The 23,289-nt window shown below is 45.5% G+C and overlaps 2 protein-coding genes across 4 annotated transcripts in view; both read right to left on the reverse strand.

The window, feature by feature from the left end:
- LOC147623072 (monocopper oxidase-like protein SKU5) overlaps positions 1-23,289 on the reverse strand; it is a 70,108-nt gene that overhangs the window by 44,631 nt on the left and 2,188 nt on the right. The window lies entirely within an intron of this gene.
- LOC147623074 (uncharacterized) lies at positions 3,477-4,508 on the reverse strand. The gene is made up of 2 exons (XM_086821125.1): positions 4,275-4,508; positions 3,477-4,178 (listed from the first exon to the last, which is right to left on the reverse strand). Exons 1-2 carry the CDS (start codon positions 4,311-4,313, stop codon positions 3,735-3,737), a joined length of 483 nt encoding a protein of 160 aa, XP_086677251.1. The 5' UTR covers positions 4,314-4,508; the 3' UTR covers positions 3,477-3,734.

Raw genomic sequence — 23,289 nt, forward strand, 5'->3', positions numbered from 1 at the left:
CAAACACCAGCATGCATGAAGTAAAGGGTGTCCACCTTAGAGCCTCTGGCAACAACCAGTGAGCCCTTACTAATCTTCCACTTTCCACGACCAAATGTGGTAACATAATCAGCATCATCAAGCTGTCCTCTGCCAAGAATCTTGCATGCATGGTTGTCACCCAAATAAACTACTCCTTCATTGCCAGCAGTATACCTGACAAACAAGTCTCTGCAACCTGTGACATGAAAGGAGGCACCTGAATCAATGATCCATGAGTGCATACCATGACCATCTCCTGCAAGAAGTGAATGGGCATCAAGTGAAGACCTGAATAGGACCTCATCCTCACTATCACCTGCATGTGACACATTGATTTCTTCAATCTTGACTCCACTTTTGCCCTTTGGCTTTGCATCTTTGGCTTCATCTTTGTCTTTGTCTTTTCCTTTGCCCTTTTCCTTTTGATCATTCTTCCATTTGTAGCATTGCTTTTTGATGTGTCCCTTCTTGCCACAATAATGGCATTCCAAGTCCTTTTTGGAGCGGGACTTGCTCCTTCCCCGTTCTTGGCTTTTACCCCTTTGTTGGGATCTCCCACGTGCATTCATTGCATTGGACTTTCCAACAGAGTTGTTTTTCCTGTTCATCTCTTCTTGAAGAAGAGCACCCTCAACATCTGCATATGACAGCATAGCATTCGAATTGCTAGTGGCTGTCCTGAATGTGTCCCAACTCTCTGGCAAAGTGCATAAGAGAAAAGTGGCTTTGAACTCATCGTCCATTGCCAACTTTTGATTGATTACCTGGCTGACAACACCATTAAACTCATTTAGATGGGTTGCCATAGACGCCCCTTCCTTCATTTGAAGACTTATGAGTTTCTTCAACCAATACACTTTGCTTGAGGCACTTTGCTGGGCATACAAGTCCTGCAATCTTTGCCACATTCCCCAAGCTGTCTTCTCTTCACGAATGCTGAAAAGTAAAGAGTCTGACACAGACAACATGATAGTAGATCTTGCCAGCTCATCCATATCTTCCCATTCTTCAGCAGTAAGAGAAGCGGGCATTACACCCCTTTCTTTGATGGGCTTGTGCTGCTTCTTCTGGAGCAACACATTATAGCACTAGGTTTGCCAAATATCATAGTTATGTGAGCCTTCAAGCTTCTTGATGTGAAGCAATGAAGAGCTCTCACCTGTGGTTGCCATAGCAATATGCAACCTGTCAATGCCTGACTCCCTGCAAGATGTGCAAACACTGCACCAAAAGCACACAAAGTGCTCACAGTTGTTCTCCCAAAGTTTATCTCCCACTGCGGAAGCACAAATGCAACTCTACTCCCTCTAAATGTGATGAAATCACCAAAATCTGGTTGCTGCAGATTTAGGACAGCACCTTAAATGTGCTCTGTTCGCCTTCCAAAGTACTGTACAACAGTACCAAGTGCTCACCAATGATGTACCAAATCTGTACCGACAAGTACAACAACGAAAATGAGATTTTTGCTCACTCAAATCAATGTGCAGCCATGCCAAAACTTGTACAAAGCTGTACCAAATCTGTACCAGCAGGTACAGTAGCAATAAATGCTCTCCTGGCTGTCCAAATGAGTGAAAATCAAACTTTTACAGTCCCCACCACTGCATACAACAGTCCCGGACTGAAATTGAGCAAAAGCCCCTTGACTGCAAGTGGATTTCTGAGGATTCAAAGCATAAAAGTCTTGCTTGCTGCTTTGCCAAGCTCAACAAGCATAAAATCTTGAAAAGCCCCTTGATTTAAGATCAATTTCTGATCATACATGGTACATTAACGCACATGAAGGCATTCAGAGTCTTCACAATGCTTCCCCTTGGCCACATATACATCCAATACATAAAAGCCCCTTGATTTACAGGCACATTGAGTGCTTGACAGGCATCAACAAATTGCCCAAAGCATCAAATGCGAGTGCCTGCATGCAAATCAACCCAATCGGCACAAAAGCCCTTTGATCTGCATTGCAATTTCCTACAATTTAGGCGCGAATGTGAGATTGCTCACATCATACAGCATGTATGAATGCCCAATTGCACAATTACATCAAAAGCCCCAAATTTTGACATCCAATTTTCTGCAAATTGATCCTGAATGTGACCAATGTCACCCAATTTTGCCAATTTTGCTCAAAATTTGAGCAATTTGGCACCTGTACCTGCTCAATTGATGATTGTACCTGCTCAATTGCAAATCCCAAAAAAAATTGAAGCATGTACCTCTGAAATTTCTGATTAATGTTGCAGAAAGGGAGGAGTCGTGCTGATGATGCTGCTGCTGTGCAGGTTCTTGGAGGTGATCCTTGGAGAGCTTTGATGGCTGCTCCAATCAAGCTACTACCTTCCAAGCTAGAAGCAAAAGGAAGGTCTCGAGACCCCAAGCGCCGCGGTCGACGTAGTCTCCATTGAACACGAAGGGGGGCCCGCCATGTCGAGGAGATGGACGAGATCATGGAATTGGCCATGCAAGTCGCCCACCAAGACCACAGAGCGGGTGGGCTCCACGGCCACGTGCAGGCAGTTGGGCTCGCGATGCAGGAGCTTGGAAGCCGAAACGACAAGCGAAACGATTACAGCCACGGGCAGCACAGAAGCCAGCTGCGATGCAGGCAACACTCGCGAGGCCGAGTCCAGTCTATCTGTGAAGGCCCGTTTGTTGCCGCCGACTCAATGTTGCCGCCGCCTATGCCTAGTGGTGGCGGGTTGTGCTCGCCCAGCGATAACACGCCCAGCGCACCTCAATGTTGCCGCCGCCTTCGCCTTTTCACCAGCAGCTCGAGCGAAGCTCCGCCAGCTTGTTTGTTGCTGCTGCCTCTCACTGTCTTGCAGCGCCAACACGACAGCAAGCTCTTTGCAGTGCCCAACACGACAGCCTGTTTGTTTGCAGCGCATGTGCTCCTTGCTGAGCACCAGAAAGCTCCTCTGCTCGTGCCAAGCTCAAGGCTCCATAGCCGAGCTTCTTCTTGGCGATGAAGATGACTCCGTACACCCGCACACACACGGACACAACCGTGGCTCTGATACCAGTTGAGAATTAAGAGTTAGGGTTTCATGTGGGAGACATACACAGAGAGAAGAAGGAGAGAGAGAGAGAGAGAGAGAGAGTTGTGGGGATAAGTCAACTCATCAAGTGTGAGTGTGTGACTCCCCTATCACACATGTATATTTGCACTAGTACACATAGTGCACTTAGTACAATAAAGTACGAAGTGTACTATGTACTATAACTTATGGGCTTGTACACACTATAAGGGTGGGCATAATGCCTTTACCCCAACACAGGAAACTTATTCTTAATGGCGAGTTTGTTTAATGCCCTGTAGTCTTCTACACAAAGGCGCGCAGACTTGTCCTTCTTTTGGATAAATACGATGGGTACAGCAAATGGTGAGAAAGATGGCCGAACAAATCTGGCTCGGAGGAGCAATGATAATTGCTTGTCAAGCTATGGTACGATATTAGTACGTTTTTAAAAAAAATACTTCCTAAACTTAAAAATTGTAGACAAGAAGTTACAAAATAGTAGAACCATGAACATAATGTCATCATGCCATTAGAGTACAAAATTGCTACAAAAGGATAGGCCAAAAACTCATGGCATGGGCGACCGCCAACATGCGTACATACATGATACTACATACTACAATACATCATCGATGGGCTAGAAGGAGATAGATGCCCAATGCCTAGAGAGCTATATAACATATCAAAAGTCTACATCATCACCAACATCTGCATGATCATCAACATGATCACTACTAGAGTGTCCATCAAGAGAGTTCTCTGAAGAGGACTCTTCGAAGGTGGACGAGACACTCTGGGGATCATTCTCGCTAAGTAGGTTGCCATCATCATCAAACAAGGAGGCAGTGGGGTATCATCATGAGGGGACAATGGAATATCATCATGAAGGCGGGGATTGGAGCTCGAGGATCCCCGCCTCACATATGTGCGAAGGCCACCCTTTGCCGATGTCGAAGGCGGAGGCCTATGAACTCCAACTGCTCGGCCCCGTCCATGCTGACTCCTGGTGCTGCGAGTATCTGCTGCCACAAGCTCACTATAGAGCTCCATGAAGATTGCCTCCTCCTCCTCATCAGGTTGTTGATTGACACTTGCAAAGTTTTCACTCGTCAACGTGAAAGCGTCAACATTGACCTACACATTAAGGCACAAAAGTTAGAGTCTGTACAATGTACACAAAACTTAAAAGTTATGAGTCATGACAAGTTAGAGTCTAGACTTGTCACTTACTTGCTTGGGACTACCCATACTAAGAATGCCCTGCATCATGCGCAAGTTAGTGCCGCAGTAGACCAACCGCTCCAACTGTCGTGTGCTCAGTCGATTGCGTATCCTCGTGTGTATGAGAGAATAGGAACTCCAGTTCCTCTCACATGCACCCGTAGAACAATCCTGGGTTAGGACCCTTAAGGCTATGGGTTGTTGATTGACACTTGCAAAGTTTTCACTCGTCAACGTGAAAGTGTCAACATTGACCTACACATTAAGGCACAAAAGTTAGAGTCTGTACAGTGTACACAAAACTTAAAAGTTATGAGTCATGACAAGTTAGAGTCTAGACTTGTCACTTACCTGCTTGGGACTACCCATACTAAGAATGCCCTGCATCATGCGCAAGTTAGTGCCGCAGTAGACCAACGCTCCAACTGTCATGTGCTCAGTCGATTGCGTATCCTCGTGTGTATGAGAGAATAGGAACTCCAGTTCCTCTCACATGCACCCGTAGAACAATCCTGGGCTAGGACCCTTAAGGCTATGGGTTGGAGATGCTCTAGTCCATACCCGAAATTGTCCCACCAAAAAAGGGACTTCACAAGTGACTCCCTCCTCCAGCAAGTGGGAGACGAAAAGGAGGTTTGACCTCTCTGATCAACATAGCACCCCAACTCCTCTAGAAAGGCATTGTGCTCATCAACTGGCACAGCTCGAAGCATATATGCATCCCGATCTTGTCAAAGCTCCCTATCGGTGCAAACTACTCGAGACTTGTAGGCTGGATGTACCAATGCTGCAAACCCGTGGATTGGTTTGTGCATCCACCTCCATCTCTTCTGTGCAATCTCCATGATTTGTGCTCGCTCGTCAAATGTAAAGTCTGTGCAAGCCTCCAACTCCACAAGGGCAGCTCTAAAGAAGTGGACAAGAAGGCCCATGGTGGACCCCTCGCAATCTGTCATCCGCAAGAGCCTACAGAATGGAGTCATAGCAATGACAATTGCTCGGACTCTAGTCCAAAATCTCTCCTCTAGGCAAAAGCGTTGCATGGCTTTGGCCTCTTCAGTGACGTGCTCATCCCATTTGTTCCACATGGTGGAAACAACTGTCTGGCGAAGGGCGGGCCTCACATCGTATAGACGCTCCAAAACCAGCCACATGTAGGCAAAGCGGGTGGCCGATGGCTTCTTCAAGTCAAGCCTGCTATGCTCACGAAACATAGCAAGCACCTTCACCTTTAGCATGAAGAAGTTGACAATAGATGTAGCTTGTTGCACAATCCTCTTCACCCACCCGAGCTTCGCCACATCCTCCATGAGTAAGTCAATGCAATGACTCGCACATGGAGTCCACACAATGGTGGGGAATTCCTCCTCAAGCAAGCGGCCCATGCGTCTGCGTCGACAATTTGATGTATTGTCGGTGATGACTTGCACCACGTTTTGAGCCCCAACCTACATGGTAGATAAATCATATGAGTTGAGGGCTTTGCACAAATGACAAAATCAGCCACACTTAAGTAAAATAATGCTTACCTCTATGATCGCTTGCCTAATATGGCGGTAGATGAAACTCCCGGTAGTCTTTCTCCCCCTTCTCCCGGTGTCAACCGCACGCAAGAAGTATGTGCCAAGCGGGCAAGACACAAGGATGTTGATAATGCCACGCTTCCTTTGATCACTCCATCCATCTGTGAGAATAGAACATCCATACTTCCTCCATGCGGCTCGAATCGGGTCAAGGGCTCGATCAATTCTCTCCTTCTCTTCATCAATCTTCCTCGTGCACATAGCCGTGTAAGAGACCCCCGTCCACCCCTCACATGGACCCGCATTCACAATCGTCGTCACCATCTTCTTCCATTGCTCCTTTTGGAGTACATTGAAGGCAAGATTGCATTCAATAATGGTGCGAGCAATCTCTATCTCCGCAAGGCGTTGCCGCTCCTTAAGGAATGCAACCGAACCTCTCACACTACCCGTGACTTGGTGGAGAGAGGGTTGCACCCCTTCACGCTCCACCACCCTTTGCCTTTTGCCCGGTGCGGAGGCGGACCGTGCATCCGTGGAAGTGGCAGTGGAGGATACACCAATGAAAGAGCCGGTGGCCACTTCATCATGTGCCGATGGTGGTGCTGGTGGTGGTGCCGGTGCGTGTGTTGATGATGCTCCTCTACTTGAATTTGAGCCGCCGCTCATCTTCCACGAAACGTCATCGGGAAACGGAATCTCCTTGCATGGGGCAACTTGTCCCCCAATCTTTAAAAGGTGCTGGAGAAGCCTTGTTGTTCCACTGGTGTATGACTTGCCGCAATATCGGCATGTCCAATGATGGGAGTTGGACTTCTTGGTGTCCTTCTCCACATTGAGGCAATGCAAATCAAAAGCCTCATGCTTCTCCCGAGGCATGATGGATAAGAGAAGGGCTAAAGCGTGGAGTAGAGGAGAGAGCGTAGAGAAGATGAAGTATGGGAAGAGCTTGGAGGAAGAGAACTTGGAGTAGAGGCTCAAGTGGGATGGAAGGAGCTTGGAGGAGGGTGGAGGAGGGTGGAGGAGAGGCTTGGAGTAGAGGCTTGGTCCTTGAGGCTTGGAGTAGATGGAGGGTGGTGGAAGAGAGGCTTGGAGTAGATGGAGGAGAGGCTTGGTCCTTGAGGCTTTTATAGAAGGACTCAGGAGAGATGAAAGGAAAACGGGCAGAAAACGGGTAGAAAACGGCTACTTCCAACGGGCAGAAACAGGCAAAATTCGTACCTGATCGTACGGATACGTACGGTACCGTACAGTACGATTCGTACGTACGGCCAGATCCGTACGACGTACGGAACTAAGCATGGGCTCAGGAAAACCTTTATATATAGTAAAAGTGTCCTGCTCCCAATCGGGAATAGGCTCTTACTGACGAAACCACTGGATTCCTAAGATCATGTCACACCCCAGAAGAGGCAAGACAATGAAATCTCGTTGGAATGAGGCCTTTTGAACTACAAAGGCAAACTGTTGTGCCTTTTGAGATATGTGGGTGTGGAGACCAGGTGTGAACCCGTCCACATCCAAATGATATGGCACTAATGTACAGCTCATTTTGGTAGCTAACTGGGAAGAGATGGCGTCCTCAGAACTACCCATGTCAAATAGGACTACAAACTGGCGGCCCTTGCCAGAGCCATAAGTTCGGATGAGGCTTTTCTGGGCACCATCGCTCTCACCCTCCTGCTTAGCATCAAATACCACCGATGGCATAGGATGCATAGAAGGTAAAAGCTGAACTGCGTTTGTGGTAGTAGGCAGGGTTGGAGAAGCAAGAGATGCTGTGGCAATTGTGGAAGAAGGTGGTTTGGAGGCTTGCTCCGTTTGCCATTTTTGGCAATCCTTCTTACCATGCCCAATGGTATGACAAAAAAAACATATATTGTAAGCCCAACGGAGCATGTAGTAACAGATGCAACCACGTGTATGAGAGATAAAGATAAAGAGAGAGAAGGGGGAGAGAAAGATGGGAATAGGGGATTCACACAGTACACCACGCTGAACGGGGAACAGGCCCCGCCCCCTCTTCAGGAATTTATTTCAGGCACAATCCACAAGCTTTTCCAAGCCAGGACCAATACAACAAATGAATACAATATCAAACTAAGGTGTCGATGACGAGATCGGACCGATGTCAATGTCGAGGCACAAGATAACTGATACCGAGCTCACCTCGAAGATGACCCACAAGAAACTTACACTGGGCTAGTACCAAAATCCAAAGAATCCAACTGATGTTCTCAAGTATCCACAAAAAGCTCTTTCTTCCCAATCCAATCTTTTCACTAATAAAGGAGGAGGTGGCAGTTCTTCAAACGGAAGCAACCCCCCTCCCAAAGAAGGCAGCTGAAAGGAGGTGCTGATGGAAGAGTTCAAACAACAGCCAATAGTTGGTGGTGGAGGAGTAAACGGGCAGAAAATCTAGCAAAAACAGGAGGTAAAAAACCCCGTCTTTGGAGCGGTGGAGGTGCCGACGACAGGCGGCGAAAAACTGGCTCTGGGGTGGCAGCGATGCCGGCAGCAGGCGGCTCTGGGCGACGACGGGCGGGCGGCTCTGGGCAGTGGCGACGTAGGCGGCTCTGGGCGGCGGCACTTCTTCACAGGGGGTGGAGCAACGGTAGTTGGTGCTACTAAAGGGGCTGCTGGTAGAGGGGAGGTAGAAAGATGATGTAGAAGATAAAACTCTTACTTTTCCCAAGGGAGTTCTTCCACCTCCTTCTTCTAAGAGCCTCCAAGTGTTTTTCTATGATCCACCAAGAGGATGCTTGGTTCTTTAAATACTTGAGGGCATGCCTGCTTTTACCATGCTTTGCTTTTGTTTTTATCACTTGGTTTTTGCTTTTGTTTTAATTAATAATTAAAGTTCTTGATTTTATTTTCATGGCCTTGCTTTTTGACCCTGGAGCTGTTTTTTGAAAAAGCGGCTTATAGCTTTTTGATTCAGTTACGAGCTCTTTCCAACGATGCCCTCAAGTTTTTGGTCAACAAAGTTTGACTTTTGCTTTTTCTTGCTTTTTGACCCAAACAAGTGAATTTTCCAATTCCAACTTTAGGAACCCTGTTTCCATGTGTCCATCATCCTGTCCATGTGTCCGAGCATGAGTTTTATTATGAGAATAGAGCACGGAGGACCAAATAGTTACCTCTTATATCACAGTTGTCCTCAACTGTGGCAAAGATATATATGGATGGTACTAGCCCATCTAGTGCTCTTGTGCATCTGGTCTTCCCTGATATATGTGGTGCCGTATGCTCCTCTGGCAACATCTTTGTGCCTTTCTTTGACCGATGTCCTTGTTCTTGATGGTACCTATTCTTCATAACCTGTAACAAGGATTAGAAAATAAATGTATACTCACCTTCTGCAAAAACTAGACACAAGCTGGTTAACAAACAAATATGCATCATTCGTGTCTACTGGGTATTCCAAGTATTGGCCACGTAATCTGGAACCCAGTGGACTATCGCATGCAAGCATTGTCCAAGCATCAAAAACAGCACACAAAGTCAAAGAAATCCAGACATACATCAGTATGCAATGCACAAATATTGATCCTCCTGTTCATGGATTGTTCTATTTGGTTTCATCGAAACCGTGCTGAGCCATCCTTTTCTAGATCCATCCTGACCCCTTCCTTGGATACTATATGGCCCAATTAGTGAATCTCTGACAAAAAGAACTCACTCTTCTTGCCATTCACATACAACTTGTTCTTCTGCAATTCTTGGAACACCATATCCAAGTGCTTTTGATGCTCTTCTTCATTCTTTGAATGTACAATAATGTCAACAAAGAAAGTGGCTGCAACCTTTCTATGTGCTCGAAATATTCTTTCCATCATTCGGTTGAAGGTATAGCCGGAGCATTGGTAAGACTTGGTGATATCTACTCTTCAAGTCAAACCTGCTGAAAATAGTGGCTCCATCCAATCTATCCAAAATATCATCAATCCTAGGAATAGGAAACCTATTCTTTACAGTGATCTTATTAAGAGCCTTGTAATCAATGCACATACGGTAAGAACCATCCTTTTTCTGAACTAATAAAACTGGGGAGCGAAAAGGTGATGAGCTAGGTCGAATCAAACCCTTTTCCAAAAGCTCTGTCACTTGCTTTATAATCTCTTCTTGTTGAGTCTGACTTACTCGATAAGGAGGTCTATTAGGAGGTGAACTTCCGAGCATGATATCAATCTTATGATCTTCCAGTCTCTTTGGAGGTAGCTCTCCTAGAAGAGTATCTGCGAAACTTAAGAAGTCTTTCCTTTCATGATCAAGAGTTGAAAGTGATTCATCACCCTCAGATTCCTTTGGATCTCTTACAAATATCAAGTACGAGGAAATAGATTGCTTTATTGCTTTAGGAACTTGTACATGACTAATGAGTGGAATGAAGTTTCCCTCAACTCCTACATCAAAAGTTACATTTTTGCCTTTAAAAGGAAACCTAATCTTATTTCCAACCCAATCAATGGCCGGATCTATCTTCTTATGCCAAGGCATACCCAAAATTACATCACAATGTCCAATTTTACCAACGACAAAGTTCTCATGATCCACATAATCCCCAATTTGTAAGCGGAGCTTTCCCAGGAGTCACTTCGGCTGACATTCCTTCAAAAGCGGCACCTGCTGTAAATAGAAGTTCCGAACCTATCCGAAGGGAGGTTCATGGCTTCAACCACTTGTGGATGGATATAGCGGTGGGTAGCACCACTATCGAAATGGATAAGTACAAGTTGGTTTGCCACTTTGCCCCAAGCTTTGAAGAGTTGCCTCTTCTCTGGTGGAGTATCATCTTGATGTTGAAGTTCTTTAGGTAAAGCATTACTTTGGGGCAATTTGGCTTCTTGGCTTGGTTTATCAGGACATTTTGCAGCCATATGTCCTTTCTTTCCACATTGGAAACATTTACCTTCTTTGACATAATCCTCAAGTTGCTTGCGAGATAGCTTCTTTTGGTACAATGGGAGTTTTTCCTCATTTTTATTTTTCTTTTCCTGTGGGTCATTTCTTGCTTGAGATCCCCCTTTGAATTCCTTCTTTTGGAACGAGTCGCGAGTCTCACTCTTTGATGTGCCCACCATCCAAGGCATATATAGAGCTTCAGCTTGTAAGGCTTTGTCTTGGGCTTCTTCGAAGGTTTTGGGTCCCATCATATAGACTGCTTGATAAAGCTTTGGTTGCAATCCATTTACAAACTTTTGCATTTCCATCAATGGTAGAATAGGAGTATATGACGTAAACTTCAATGAGACGGCTGAAAAATTATTAAGATATGTTGCCACACTTTCTCTCGCTTTTTGCTTTACCTCATCCCATTCCTTCTGTACATCTGCCTCAAAGGTAGCAAGAACAAACTTCTTGTTAAACATGGTTTTGAAATTAGCCCCTTCCTGGACCACCTTTAGCCACCAATTCAAGGCGGCATCTTTCAAGTGCATACGAACCGTGCGTAGTTTGGACTTTTCAGAGAAGTCCTCTCCTCCAAAGGCGGTGTCAAACTGTTTGATGAAGGATAGAGCTTTCTGAGTGTCCCGCTTTCCATAAAAAGTATCAAACTTTACACTTTTCTCTCCGGGCTTGACGTCTGCTTTGCCGGTTGAAGGCTCCTTTGCCTTCTTCTCTTTTGCTTGATCCGAAGAAGCTATATCTGATAAAGCGGGTCTAGGGGAAGCTTCTCTCCGTCCTCCATAAGTGATGGATCAGGTGACTCTAGGTTCTTCTCTAAAGGAAACCCCTTTACCTCATAGGTAGTCTGATCTTTGATAAAATCTTCGAACATCTAGGCTCTTCTGTAGTCTTGTTCCTTCTTGGCTCTCCAAGCTAGGAACTCTTCATCTTGAAGATACCTTTTGAACTTTTGAAATTCTTGATATTCGGTTGATGTCATGATTGCAGTCTCATGAGAGACAGACTGGCGGCCTTGGATCTCTTCTGGATGTCCTGGGTTGTCTTCAAAGTTGTTCCCTTCTTGAGGCCCTTGGTCTCCCTCAACTCTCGACATGGTTCTGTTACTCCAGAAAAGATTTCTTCAAGAGAAATCATGCTCTGATACCACTGTAAGCCCAACGAATGCGTTTTACCTTCACCGGTAGGGCTGTAGCAAAATGATGATGTGAGTGAATGCTGAAAACTGTACGTATGCTGAAAACGCAAGGTACTGATATACTTCTACTGGCTGAATGATGTGGATGCTGCGTTTTGTTGATGTAGGGCTGAATGCTTCATGCATAGATGCTCCTTGTGCTGAAGGAATACTGGACTCCAATGATTATGATATGAATGAATGATTATGCAAGGCTGAGCTATTTATATGCCTCTCATGAGCTGGTCGGCTGGCTGAAAGCTGACCGACCATCATGTCTTGCATAAAATGGATAATGTTGCTAATAGTATGGTAAAAATGCCAGATAAATGCTATAACATATGGGAAAAATACTCGATGATATTCTGAGTATTCTACAATGATCTAGATGGTCTATATGTATATGAGATGAATGATATGCATAATGCAGTCATGATCTAATGCAAACCCTAAGGCTTCTATGACTTCTATATGAATGAATGATTCTCTCCAAGTGGGTTAAGGGACTTTGACTGACTGACTGACTGACTGACTCTCTAAGGCTGAGGAATGACCTACGTAGCTCGTGCTTGACATATCCTAGACTGAGGCAATGGGGTCGCAACGTACGACAAATATTAAATCCTAAAGGGTTCTACTACTGTATAGTGCTGTACTAATGATGAGCCATCTTGTCACCATACACTACAGTGCATAGTGCATGTGACAACATCATATCCTTTCTCCGCAATCCGAAAAACTGAGAGGAGATTGCTCGAGAGCTTATGAACATGAAGCACATTTTGAATGGTAGAAGGCTGGCCCAGGGAAGAGTTAAGTCGCACATTACCAACACAAGAGGCCTCCAAGTTGATAGCATCACCAATGGGCACTATCGAAGAGCTGAGACGAATGTCATGAAGAATGGTCCTGTCACAAGTCATGTGAGTAGTACACCTGCTATCAACCACCCAATTCGAAGACATGAGGTGGAGGGAACAGAGAGTCAGAGGGAGGCTACGCAATACCGATGAAGATAGTCTCCTTGGTGGAAGAGGATTTTTGAGTTTGGTTGGTAGATGAAGAGGTTTGATTGGGGGTTTCTTAGCAGAACCACCTTCTTTTTCTTCTTGCGACAATCAAGCTAAATGTGACCTTTGAGACCACAATAATGACAAGTAAGCTCCTTGTGAGAGGGATTGTTGGCAGATTTGTGGTCACCTTTGTTGCTCATGGAAACCTTGGACTTCTATTTGCTCTGCCCTTAGTCTGAAGAAGGGTCTCGGAAGTACCTTGGCTGGTCTTCTTTCTCATAGCCCTATGCTAAAGCATACCAACAATGGTCTATAGATCAGGTGTAGAAGGAAGAAGTAATATAGTATCACAAAAAGCAAAGAAAGTCTCAGGGAATTTGGCAAGGAGCCGATTGACAAAGTCCTCGTCGGTAGCTTTGCTCCCCCAAAGAGACCAACTAGTTTTGAATGGTTATGAACTCCATAACAGAATCCATGATGTTAGCAATATCGGCGATCTTCAAGTTGGAGAGCTGATTCTGCAAGGCTACCTTCTGAGCAAAGTTCTCACGCCGGTGATATCTCCTCTGGATAGTATCCCACAATTCTTATGCAGTTTTCTCATCATTGTCATGAAATCGACGAGTAATAGAGGGTTTTATGTTGAAGAAGCTAAAGGCATGTGCCCTTGCATCTTGTTAGCCCAGGCATCAATCTCAACCTTAGGAGAATTAGGCCAAAAAGGACAAAAAGCCATTTTTTATGGTCGGTTTGTGCTGGCCGACAGAAAATCCATGCACTATATAAACGTGCCCATCAACATATGCACAAACCCAACGTAATCATCTACATACACTAACTCGACGCATCCAACACATCAGCAGCACATCATTCAACGTCAACCATCGTGATCATCAACCTGCGAACAGCAGCGTTCAGTAGCCAACGCTCTACTCCAACACAACTTCATCATTGCATATGGATCAACGTCAACCAACGCCACAGCAACCAGACGTCGCTCTACTATCTGTGCAACATACCTTTGCATTTTCCGGCTGAATATCAACACATCAAAACACCATCGATCAGCTCAACCAACACTCCATCGGGTCAACGGCTCTACCTCTGCAGCAGCCAGCTGAACCTTCATCAACGCAAGGCAACCTGCATTATCATTCAAGAGCGGCGTTCCCGCCTCTTGCTTCATCATCATCATTGGCTCTACCACTAGCGTTTCTGCTCCCTCAGTATTCAGGAGCACACCTGTCATGTGCACAGTGTGTATCTACCGTGTGCTATACGCACGCAAGACTAGCTTCGAGGTTTGGGGAAGCTTGGAGCTAGGCAGGCTGATTGGCGAGTTGAGTTAGGGATAGACTAACGGGCGGGCACCCAAGTATGGACGGGCGGGCACCCAAGTGTGGACGCCCGATGATCGGCCAAGAGCCTATAAAAGGGTGGCCAAGGTTAGTCATAGTCATATAGAGTCTCGCGTGATTTGTGAGAGCTCTATGGTCTGGAACCTGGATCTAGTGCAGACGTGCACCTGCTTTACGCAGCCGAGGCCGGCAGCAATCTCAAGGCCCACGAGGGTAGCTTCGTGGCGGTATGGGACGTCGCGAGGTGGAGATTGGTCGGTACGTCAACCTAGTTAGTTCAGCTTGTGGCTCGATGGGGACGGCCAAGACTGTGGGCTTGCCCACGACTGTCATGGTTGGGAGGTGAGTCAGGCCTGCACCCCCATGTTGTTTGTTTGTTTGCAGGTTTCAAGTCTCGTACCAGGAGCGTTCAACGAGGAGATCTGGTGGGGATTTGACAGTGGTATCGAAGCCTGCCTCGTGAACGAGCAAGTCGGTAGGTAGAGAAGATAAGGTTGAAGAAAGGTATGTGTTCAAAAAGCTTGCTGTTTTGTCTGTGCATACTGTTGTTTTTCAGATTCAGTTTGTTGCTTTTTCATCATAGGAACCCGTGATGATGGCGATTGTGGTCTAGAAAGGGTTGTTTGCTTTGCAAAGAAGAGGAAAGATGTTTTTGAACTGTGTAAACAGTTTCTGGTGAGAGAAAACAGAAAAAAAAGCATGTTCGCTTTTGTACGAGAAAGAGAGAGAGAGAGCAAGAGAAGTGATCGATTGACTATGCGGGGCCGCATGTTCGTGCTGGTCGTGGGCTACCGGAACTTGTAGGCAAAGGCGTGTAGGCGGCCAGGCTGGTGGGTGCCTAGGCCTATGCAGCCAGGCAGCCAAGCCTACGCAGGCGGCCAAGCCCAGGCGTAGGCTGGCGCAGGCCAGTGCAGGCCACCTGTGCGAACTCAGGCGCCGACAAGAAAGCAAGCGACAGTATTACAGCTACGCAATTAGCACGGCAGTTTATCGAGCAATTGTTTAGACTGTACGGTTTACCGCAAGACATAGTCAGTGATAGGGACTCTAAGTTTACGAGTGATTTTTGGAAACTTGTTTTTGAGAAGTTGGAAACAACTTTGAATTTGAGTTCCTCAGATCATCCTCAATCTGATGGCCAGACTGAAAGAGTGAATCAGATTTTGGAAGATATGCTTCGAGCATATGTATCCAAAAGACAGAGTTCATGGGAGGATTATCTTCCTATGTTAGAATTTGCATATAACAGTACTAAGCATACGAGTACAGGTTTTAGTCCTTTCATGCTTATGTATGGTTTTCAACCTCGATCACCTGTGTTACAGTAGGATTCTCAGGACTTCAGCATGATGCAGCACGTAATTTTTTGTAAGATATGCAGGAAATGTTACAAGTTGCGAAGGAATCTATTAGAAGTACTCAAGACCGAGATAGATTGTATTCTAATAGACATCGTTCACCCAGAGAGTTCTCTGAAGGAACGATGGTGTATTTGCGAGTTCCGAAAGATTCCGAGACTTTACGGACAGGTTGATCTCCGAAATTATCCCCTAGATACTGTGGACCATTTCGTATTACACGAAGGATTGGTTCAATTGCATATGAATTGGATTTGCCTTCTCATGTGAAAGTTCATCCTGTATTTCATGTCAGTAGACTTAAGAAAGTACTGGGTAGAACAGACCAGTTAGTTACTCCTCAAGAAATTATAGATGTCGAGGACATGACATTTGTTCCGCACGAATCTGAAAAGATTCTTGGATTTCGTGAAAGAAGATTGCGTAATGTGCTTATCACGGAATACAAGATCAAGTGGAAGGATCGTGTTGAGGAGGATGCTACATGGGAGACATTGACTACTCTTCAGAGAGATTACCCTGGCTTTTTAGTGAGCTCTTAGAGGAAGGGAAGTATGTCATGTGCACAATGTGTATCTACCGTGTGCTATACGCACGCAAGACTAGCTTCGAGGTTTGGGGAAGCTTGGAGCTAGGTAGGCTGATTGGCGAGCTAAGTTAGGGATAGACTAACGGGCGAGCACCCAAGTATGGAGGGGCGGGCGCCCAAGTGTGGACGCCCGATGACCGGCCAAGAGCCTATAAAAGGGTGGCCAAGGTTAGTCATTAGTCATATAGAGTCTCGCGTGATTTGTGAGAGCTCTATGGTCTGGAACCTGGATCTAGTGCAGACGTGCACCTGCTTTACGCAGCCGAGGCCGGCGGCAATCTCGAGGCCCGCGAGGGTAGCTTTGTGGCGGTATGGGACGTCGCGAGGTGGAGATTGGTCGGTACGTCAACCTAGTTAGCTCAACTCATGGCTCGGTGGGGACAGCCAAGACTGTGGGCTTGCCCACGGCTGTCATGGTTGGGAGGTGAGTCAGGCCTGCACCCCCATGTTGTTTGTTTGTTTGCAGGTTTCGAGTCTAGTACCAGGAGCGTTCAACGAGGAGATCCGGTGGGGATTTTGTTAGAAAAAGTGATCTATGTCATATCATAGACAAGGTCAAAGGGATGTGGATGAATGTGGTAAAGGCTAGGAGTTATCCCACATGCAAAGGCAAAGCCCATATGGTACTTGGACCTATATAAAGGGTCACTTCAATGGAATGAAATACAAGCACAACATCTCAAGTCTTTTTATGAGTACAAGTTTCCATCTTGTAACCTAACTGAACTTGAGTCTATTGCACTGTTTTCCACACTCACATTATGGAGTTTTGTTTAGTGTTTAATCCACCATGATTTCTAACATGGTATCAGAGCTTAGGTTTAGCGTTTAGATTAGTGGTGGATCTAGGATTAGGAGGTTCTTAGTCATTAGGAGGTGTGATTAGTGTTAGACTTACCAAGTGATTAGGGCATCTCTTAACTTCTTTAGTTTGCTTGAGAACAAGATTGCATTAGTCTCCTTTTAGGGTTTCCATTTTTTTCCCTCTTGTATTAGTGAGATAGCCAAGTTAGGCATTAGGTAATGGTGGGTTTGTGAGATTTTTTCAAGGGCGGCTTAGATTATTTTCTCTCATTCACTAGCTCAATGCTCCAACATCCCAAGGGTAATAGGACTTCCAAAAGCAAAACAAAGAGAGAAGAAGGATTCTGATCAGTAGTCTTGTCAAAATGGAGAGAGAGAAATAGAAGGGTGGCCATAGCATAGAGAGGTGAAGTTTGGGCCATTGCCAAAGGAACTGAGAAGCATTAGTGTAGCTATCATAGAATTTAGCAAAGCAAAGCATTCATCTCAACACATAGCTCTCTTCAATCTTTTCTTACTTAGGGCATCTACTGGAGAGCAGCAGCAGTCGCCTACAGTTTTGTTCACAACCATTGCAAACAACAAGCATAGTAGCTCTCAGCATAAACCACTGCCACAAGTAATAGCTTACACGACAGCAGGCTACAAGCGTTCCATCGCCAACACATAGAGACAAAGAGGAGAGTAGAGAGGCAGTGTGATAAATGTTGTGATCATTAGCAACAGTATCAAGCTTGGCAACATTTTGAGCTCAGTGGACCAGCCACCATAAGCATTCTTCTTCAGCTTAAAAAAGGGTGTAATTTTGCAAGTAGTAGTGCGAGTTCTTCTACGCAGCACACACAGTAGCTTGCGACTCTTAAGGCGTATCAGTCGACTATGAGCAGAAGCAGCGTAGATCAACCACAATAGTCGGTGCGGCAGTGAACGATGGTTTGTAGCGCGCTCCAGCAAAACAGCTCGATTAAGATGTCAGTAGTAGCAACCTACAGCAGTAGGAATTGAGCAGGCAACTGTGGGCGATCGTGAAGCTTGGCGAGATGGCTCGGTGACGAGACGAGTAGAAAAGCAGCTCGGCGCGACGAAGGTGGAGATCCGTTCGGTGCGCCGAGAACTGGCAGACAAGGGCGACGTGCAAACGGTGCACTATTTTTCTGATTTGGTTAAAATATTGCAAAATCCTTTGATATTAAGGTGTTAAAGGCCATGATGTAAAATCGACCTCCATAAGAGTCTGTTCACATGGGGGATGATAAAAGTTATTTGATGTGTCCATTGTGGTGGATATTTTCACTTTGGGTTTCTTTAGCATGGACATCAACACGGGCTTCATCAACATTTGGATTATCACCAACATCAACTCAGGCATCATCAAAGATTGTGTTTTGGGTTTCTTGCCTCAAGGATGGGAATGCACGCACGACCAATCTATGTGCAATGTCAGGACGAAGAAGATGCTATGCAAAAATAAAGATGCAGATGAAGACGCAAAAATGGATGAAGACAAAGACGAAGATGTCAATGAAGATGAACAAGATGCTGTCTATGTTGATTATTATGTCATGGCTCACATGTCATAATGACGAATGAATTATGCCCTCTCTTACCCAAATGTTTATGTATGGACACCTCTTATGATGATGAAGAGGTACCTGATGATGAATGGGCTTTCTAAAGCCATGATGATGCACTCCTTTACTCAAGATGTATGTTCACCTCTGACCACCGATGATGTAGGTCATGTGATATGATGTATGCTCACAGTTCTCCTACGTTGGCCATGTAGCCCACAAGGGGGGATTGATGGGAGTTGGGTCTCCATGCTCAACACATGATGGTGCACATGAGGCACAATGTTCATGGATATGGAGTATTGGAGAGACACATGATGGTGCACATGAGGCACAATGTTCATGGATATGATGATGATGATGCTATGATGATGATGGGGTATGGGAGAGGAATGTTTTCATGTAGGAATGTTTTTCATGTCATTTTCTTTTCGCAATGTAGAAGCTATGCTCCCTATGAGCGATGCTAATTTCTTTTATGTACTGTAGAGCTATACTCCTTATGAGTTAAGCTTTTCCTTTCATGTAATGTTAGAAGCAAGGAAGGGCATTATGATATGCCATGATCAAGGAAGGGTGTTAGAAAAAGTGATCTATGTCATATCATAGACAAGGTCAAAGGGATGTGGATGAATGTGGTAAAGGCTAGGAGTTATCCCACATGCAAAGGCAAAGCCCATATGGTACTTGGACCTATATAAAGGGTCACTTCAAAGGAATGAAATACAAGCACAACATCTCAAGTCTTTTTATGAGTACAAGTTTCCATCTTGTAACCTAACTGAACTTGAGTCTATTGCACTGTTTTCCACACTCACATTATGGAGTTTTGTTTAGTGTTTAATCCACCATGATTTCTAACAATTTGACAACACCTGCATCTATTGCAGTCTTGCGGTTGCAACAGCCTTCTACCCTACTTCACTCGGAGTGCTACCGTTGTCCTCGACGCAAGCCTTCGTCATCGACCGAGCCTTACATCGACTTCGTCTTTGCTTCTTTGCCAGTCTACTACTCAGAGTCACCTCACATCAGAGGGCCTCTTGTATTGAATTACTTCACCATTATACATACACTCATTCATCCATTTCATGCTGTGTTGATTTGCTCTTATCTCTCGCACAGCTGGTCCTTTTGCCCTCGCACGGTATCAGAGCTGTTGTGAGCAAAGGGAACGAAGACCTCGAGAGCACATAGCATGGATCGCCTACCCATGATTCCGGAGGACCAGCCTTTGTCACCAGATGTTGATTCTCCTTACTCAGATGACGACCAGCCTATCTACACCTACTCACCCTCTACACCTTTGGCATCTCGTCCTTCCTCTCTGAGCTTATCAGACTTTGCTTCCAGAGGGGATACATGCCTACAGCCAGTGTGCCAGTACTGGACCCAATATCCAACCTCATCTAGAGAGCCCTATTGTGGAGTCTAGCCGACATCCTGGACTTCAATTTGGTCTTTTCTCTCAGGGAGAACAGGTACCACCATGGTCGTTCGGAGATCCATCATCATCAACTTAGCCAAAGACTGAGTCACGTTCGTATGTGTACCTTTGAGTGCTTATGGGCCTGACACTACCTGACTGTCCACTTCTGCAGCACAAGTTCAGCATACAGTACCAACTTCTACCCTTGATCCCTGGAGTAATGTGAACCCGAATAGAGGAGGGTCTAGGAGCAGACTATGCCAACCCGAATAGAGGAGGGTCTAGGAGCAGACTACTAGTGTACAAGGAAGCAACACTATTTTCTCTTCTGGTTTACCTTCTATTCTTGCTCCTAATGTGTTTTGGAATACTGCTTAACCACAAGCACAAAATCCTCCCACCCAACTCATATTCCTTCATGCTAGTGTTGGCATGTAGCCATTACCAACCACACCTCCACAGGGACCTGCATATGGGTTTTACCCAACACAGGGATCTCTCGGGCCTCGGCACTAGGCACTGCGTCGCCACCTAGCATTCCAGGGATCAAGTAGTTTACCAACCCATCACAGGCACTACACCAGTACCAGCTTATGTGCTTACTCAAGGATTTGTGCCTCAGCCAAGCATTCCACCTACGCCTAAGTGCCCAGCCTTATATCCTATCTCCACTAGATTCAACCAACAAACTTACACAGGAAGAGGACTCACCGCCACATGAAGAGCGAGCCTACCGACAAGTGCTTGGGAAACTTCTATGGCTCACTAACTCTAGACATGACATTTCTGATTGCACATCCATCTTAAGTCAGTATTTCAATGCTCCAAAGGAGCTACATTGGAGTTCAGCAATGAGGGTTGTTTGCTATCTGGCGGGTACCTATATGTTCAGACTTTACTTCAATCATGGGTTCACCCTGTGTGGTTGCACAGACACCGATTGGGCTGATGATATCAATTTCTAGCGTTCTCATGGTGGTTATTTGTACTCACTTGGATAAAGCCCTTTCTCTTGGTCTAGCAAGAAGCAAGATACCATTGCAGGCTCTTCAGCTATGGCCGAGTACCCGGCCCTCTATGACGCCACCACTGAGGCTTTATATCTCTGTCAGCTTCTTGAGGAGATGCGCGTTCCCATGGACCTTCGTCGACTGTCACGGTGCGATTTCCCTTGTCGGCAATCCTATTTTTTCTAACCGTACCAAGCATACCGGCGCTCATTTTCATTTTACCAGGGAACAAGTTGAGCTTGGTACCATTAGGCTCCAGTACATTCCTACTGGCAGACAACCATGTCGTTATTCTTACAAAGTCTGTCAATCGGCCCATCCTCGAGCGTCTTCGCGAGCGGATCGACATCAGTCCTCCACCGTCACCCTCAACATCTTGAGAGGGGGACCATCCTCACTATTTGGATTAATTATCATTGTTGTAAAGGGCGCATGAGTAAGTGAAAACCCCTTGAGGAAACTGCTTATGTGAAAACCTGCTACATAGCATTTACCATCTTGCATACCCTTTGCATCACATTCTATTTTTTGTGTTTGGGATGCATGCATGAATGAAAACCCCAAAAGGCATTCATGCATGGGAAAACCCTTTGCACTGTGTGGCATTGATCTAGTACAGCCCAAACTCAAACGACTCTGCAAAAGACAAAGAGCACATGATCTACACCCGCAACAATCAACTTTACCTAAATATATCATCATGTTCCTCTTCACCCAATTACCATCGTTCTCATCTTCTTTCATGGTCCCTTTTTGGCCTAAGAGGGGGTGTGTGAAAACCAGCCCAAAAGGGCGCCCAAAATATTACCTAAAAAGCCTTTTTTTGTCGGGTTGTGCTGATCCATGCACTATATAAACATGCCCATCAACATCTGCACAAACCCAACGTAATCATCTACATACACCAACTCGACGCGTCCAACGCATCAACGCAGCACATCATTCGGTGTCAACCATCGTGATCATCAACCTGCTAACAGCAGCATTCAGCAGCAGCCGGCGCTCTGCTCCAACACAACTCCATCATTGCATATTGATCAACGTCAACCAACGCCACATCAACCAGTCGTCACTCTACAATCCATGCAACACACCTCTGCATTTGCCGGTTGAATATCAACGCATCAACACACCGTCAATTGGCTCAACCAACACTCCATCAGCTCGACGGCTCTACCTTGCAGCAGCAGCAGCTGACTAAACCTTCATCGGTGCAAGGCAACCTGCATTATCATTCAGGGGCGACGTTTCCGCTTCTTGCTTCATCATCATCGGCTCTACCACTGCAGCGTTTCAGCTCCCTCAGTATTCCGCAGCACACCTGCATCTACTGCAGTCTTGCGTTTGCAGCCTTCTAGCTCTACTTCATTCAGAGTGCCACCGTTGTCCATCTACTGCAGTCTTGCGGTTGCAGCCTTCTAGCTCTACTTCATTATGAGTGCCACCGTTGTCCTCGACGCACGCCTTCGTCATCGACCAAGCCTCACACCGACTTCGTCTTTGCTTCTTCGTCAGTCTACTACTCAAAGTCACCTCACATCAACAGCGCCTATTGTACTAGATTACTTCCCCATTATACATACACTCATTCATCCATTTCATGCTGTGTTGATTTGCTCTGATCTCTCGCACATCTGGTCCTTTCGTCCTTTTGCCCTCACAGTGTCGCTTAATGGTCATCTTACGGAAGTCTTCGATCTGAAAAGATCTATCTAGAAGGGTTTCCTCCTTGCCCCTCTGCTCTTTGCAATCACCGGCAGAGGACGCCCTTGGGTGGCTCGTCCTCTCATAAACTTATGCTCATGTTTGTGCATGCTGCTTGATAGTATGGAGTCTGATATTAGACTCCATTTGTCACCTTGCTCGCCCTCAAAGAGTATATTGAATAGGGTTTTTGGTTGGAAGTTATGCTTCTTCGTACAAAAAGGCATGATGTAATGGAAGATTATCCTTTTTGCTTTGTAGCTCTCATTATATAATATAATATATGTGACCTTTTTTCCAAAAAAAAACTGAAGAAGTTGGTGGGACCATTTATATTAGACCCTTTCTAATTTCTAAAGCATGGGACGATGGATCCCTTCTACGTACCTACATGATTGGCTTTTCGTTCAAGAGTTGAGCTCATGCATTTTTGCAAGCACCTCATTTTCACCTCAATTTTTAAAGCCATTTCCAAAATTCTTAGAAAAATGGACCTGCCTATGAAGGGCTCCTCTCTCCTTATTATAAACAATAAATTTACCTAACAAAGTGATTAACAATCATTTTTAATAATCCTAAG

Source organism: Cibotium barometz, chromosome 27, assembly GCF_041138505.1.
Source record: "Cibotium barometz isolate CiBa-2024 chromosome 27, ASM4113850v1, whole genome shotgun sequence".
In the NCBI taxonomy this organism is placed as follows: Eukaryota; Viridiplantae; Streptophyta; class Polypodiopsida; order Cyatheales; family Cibotiaceae; genus Cibotium; species Cibotium barometz.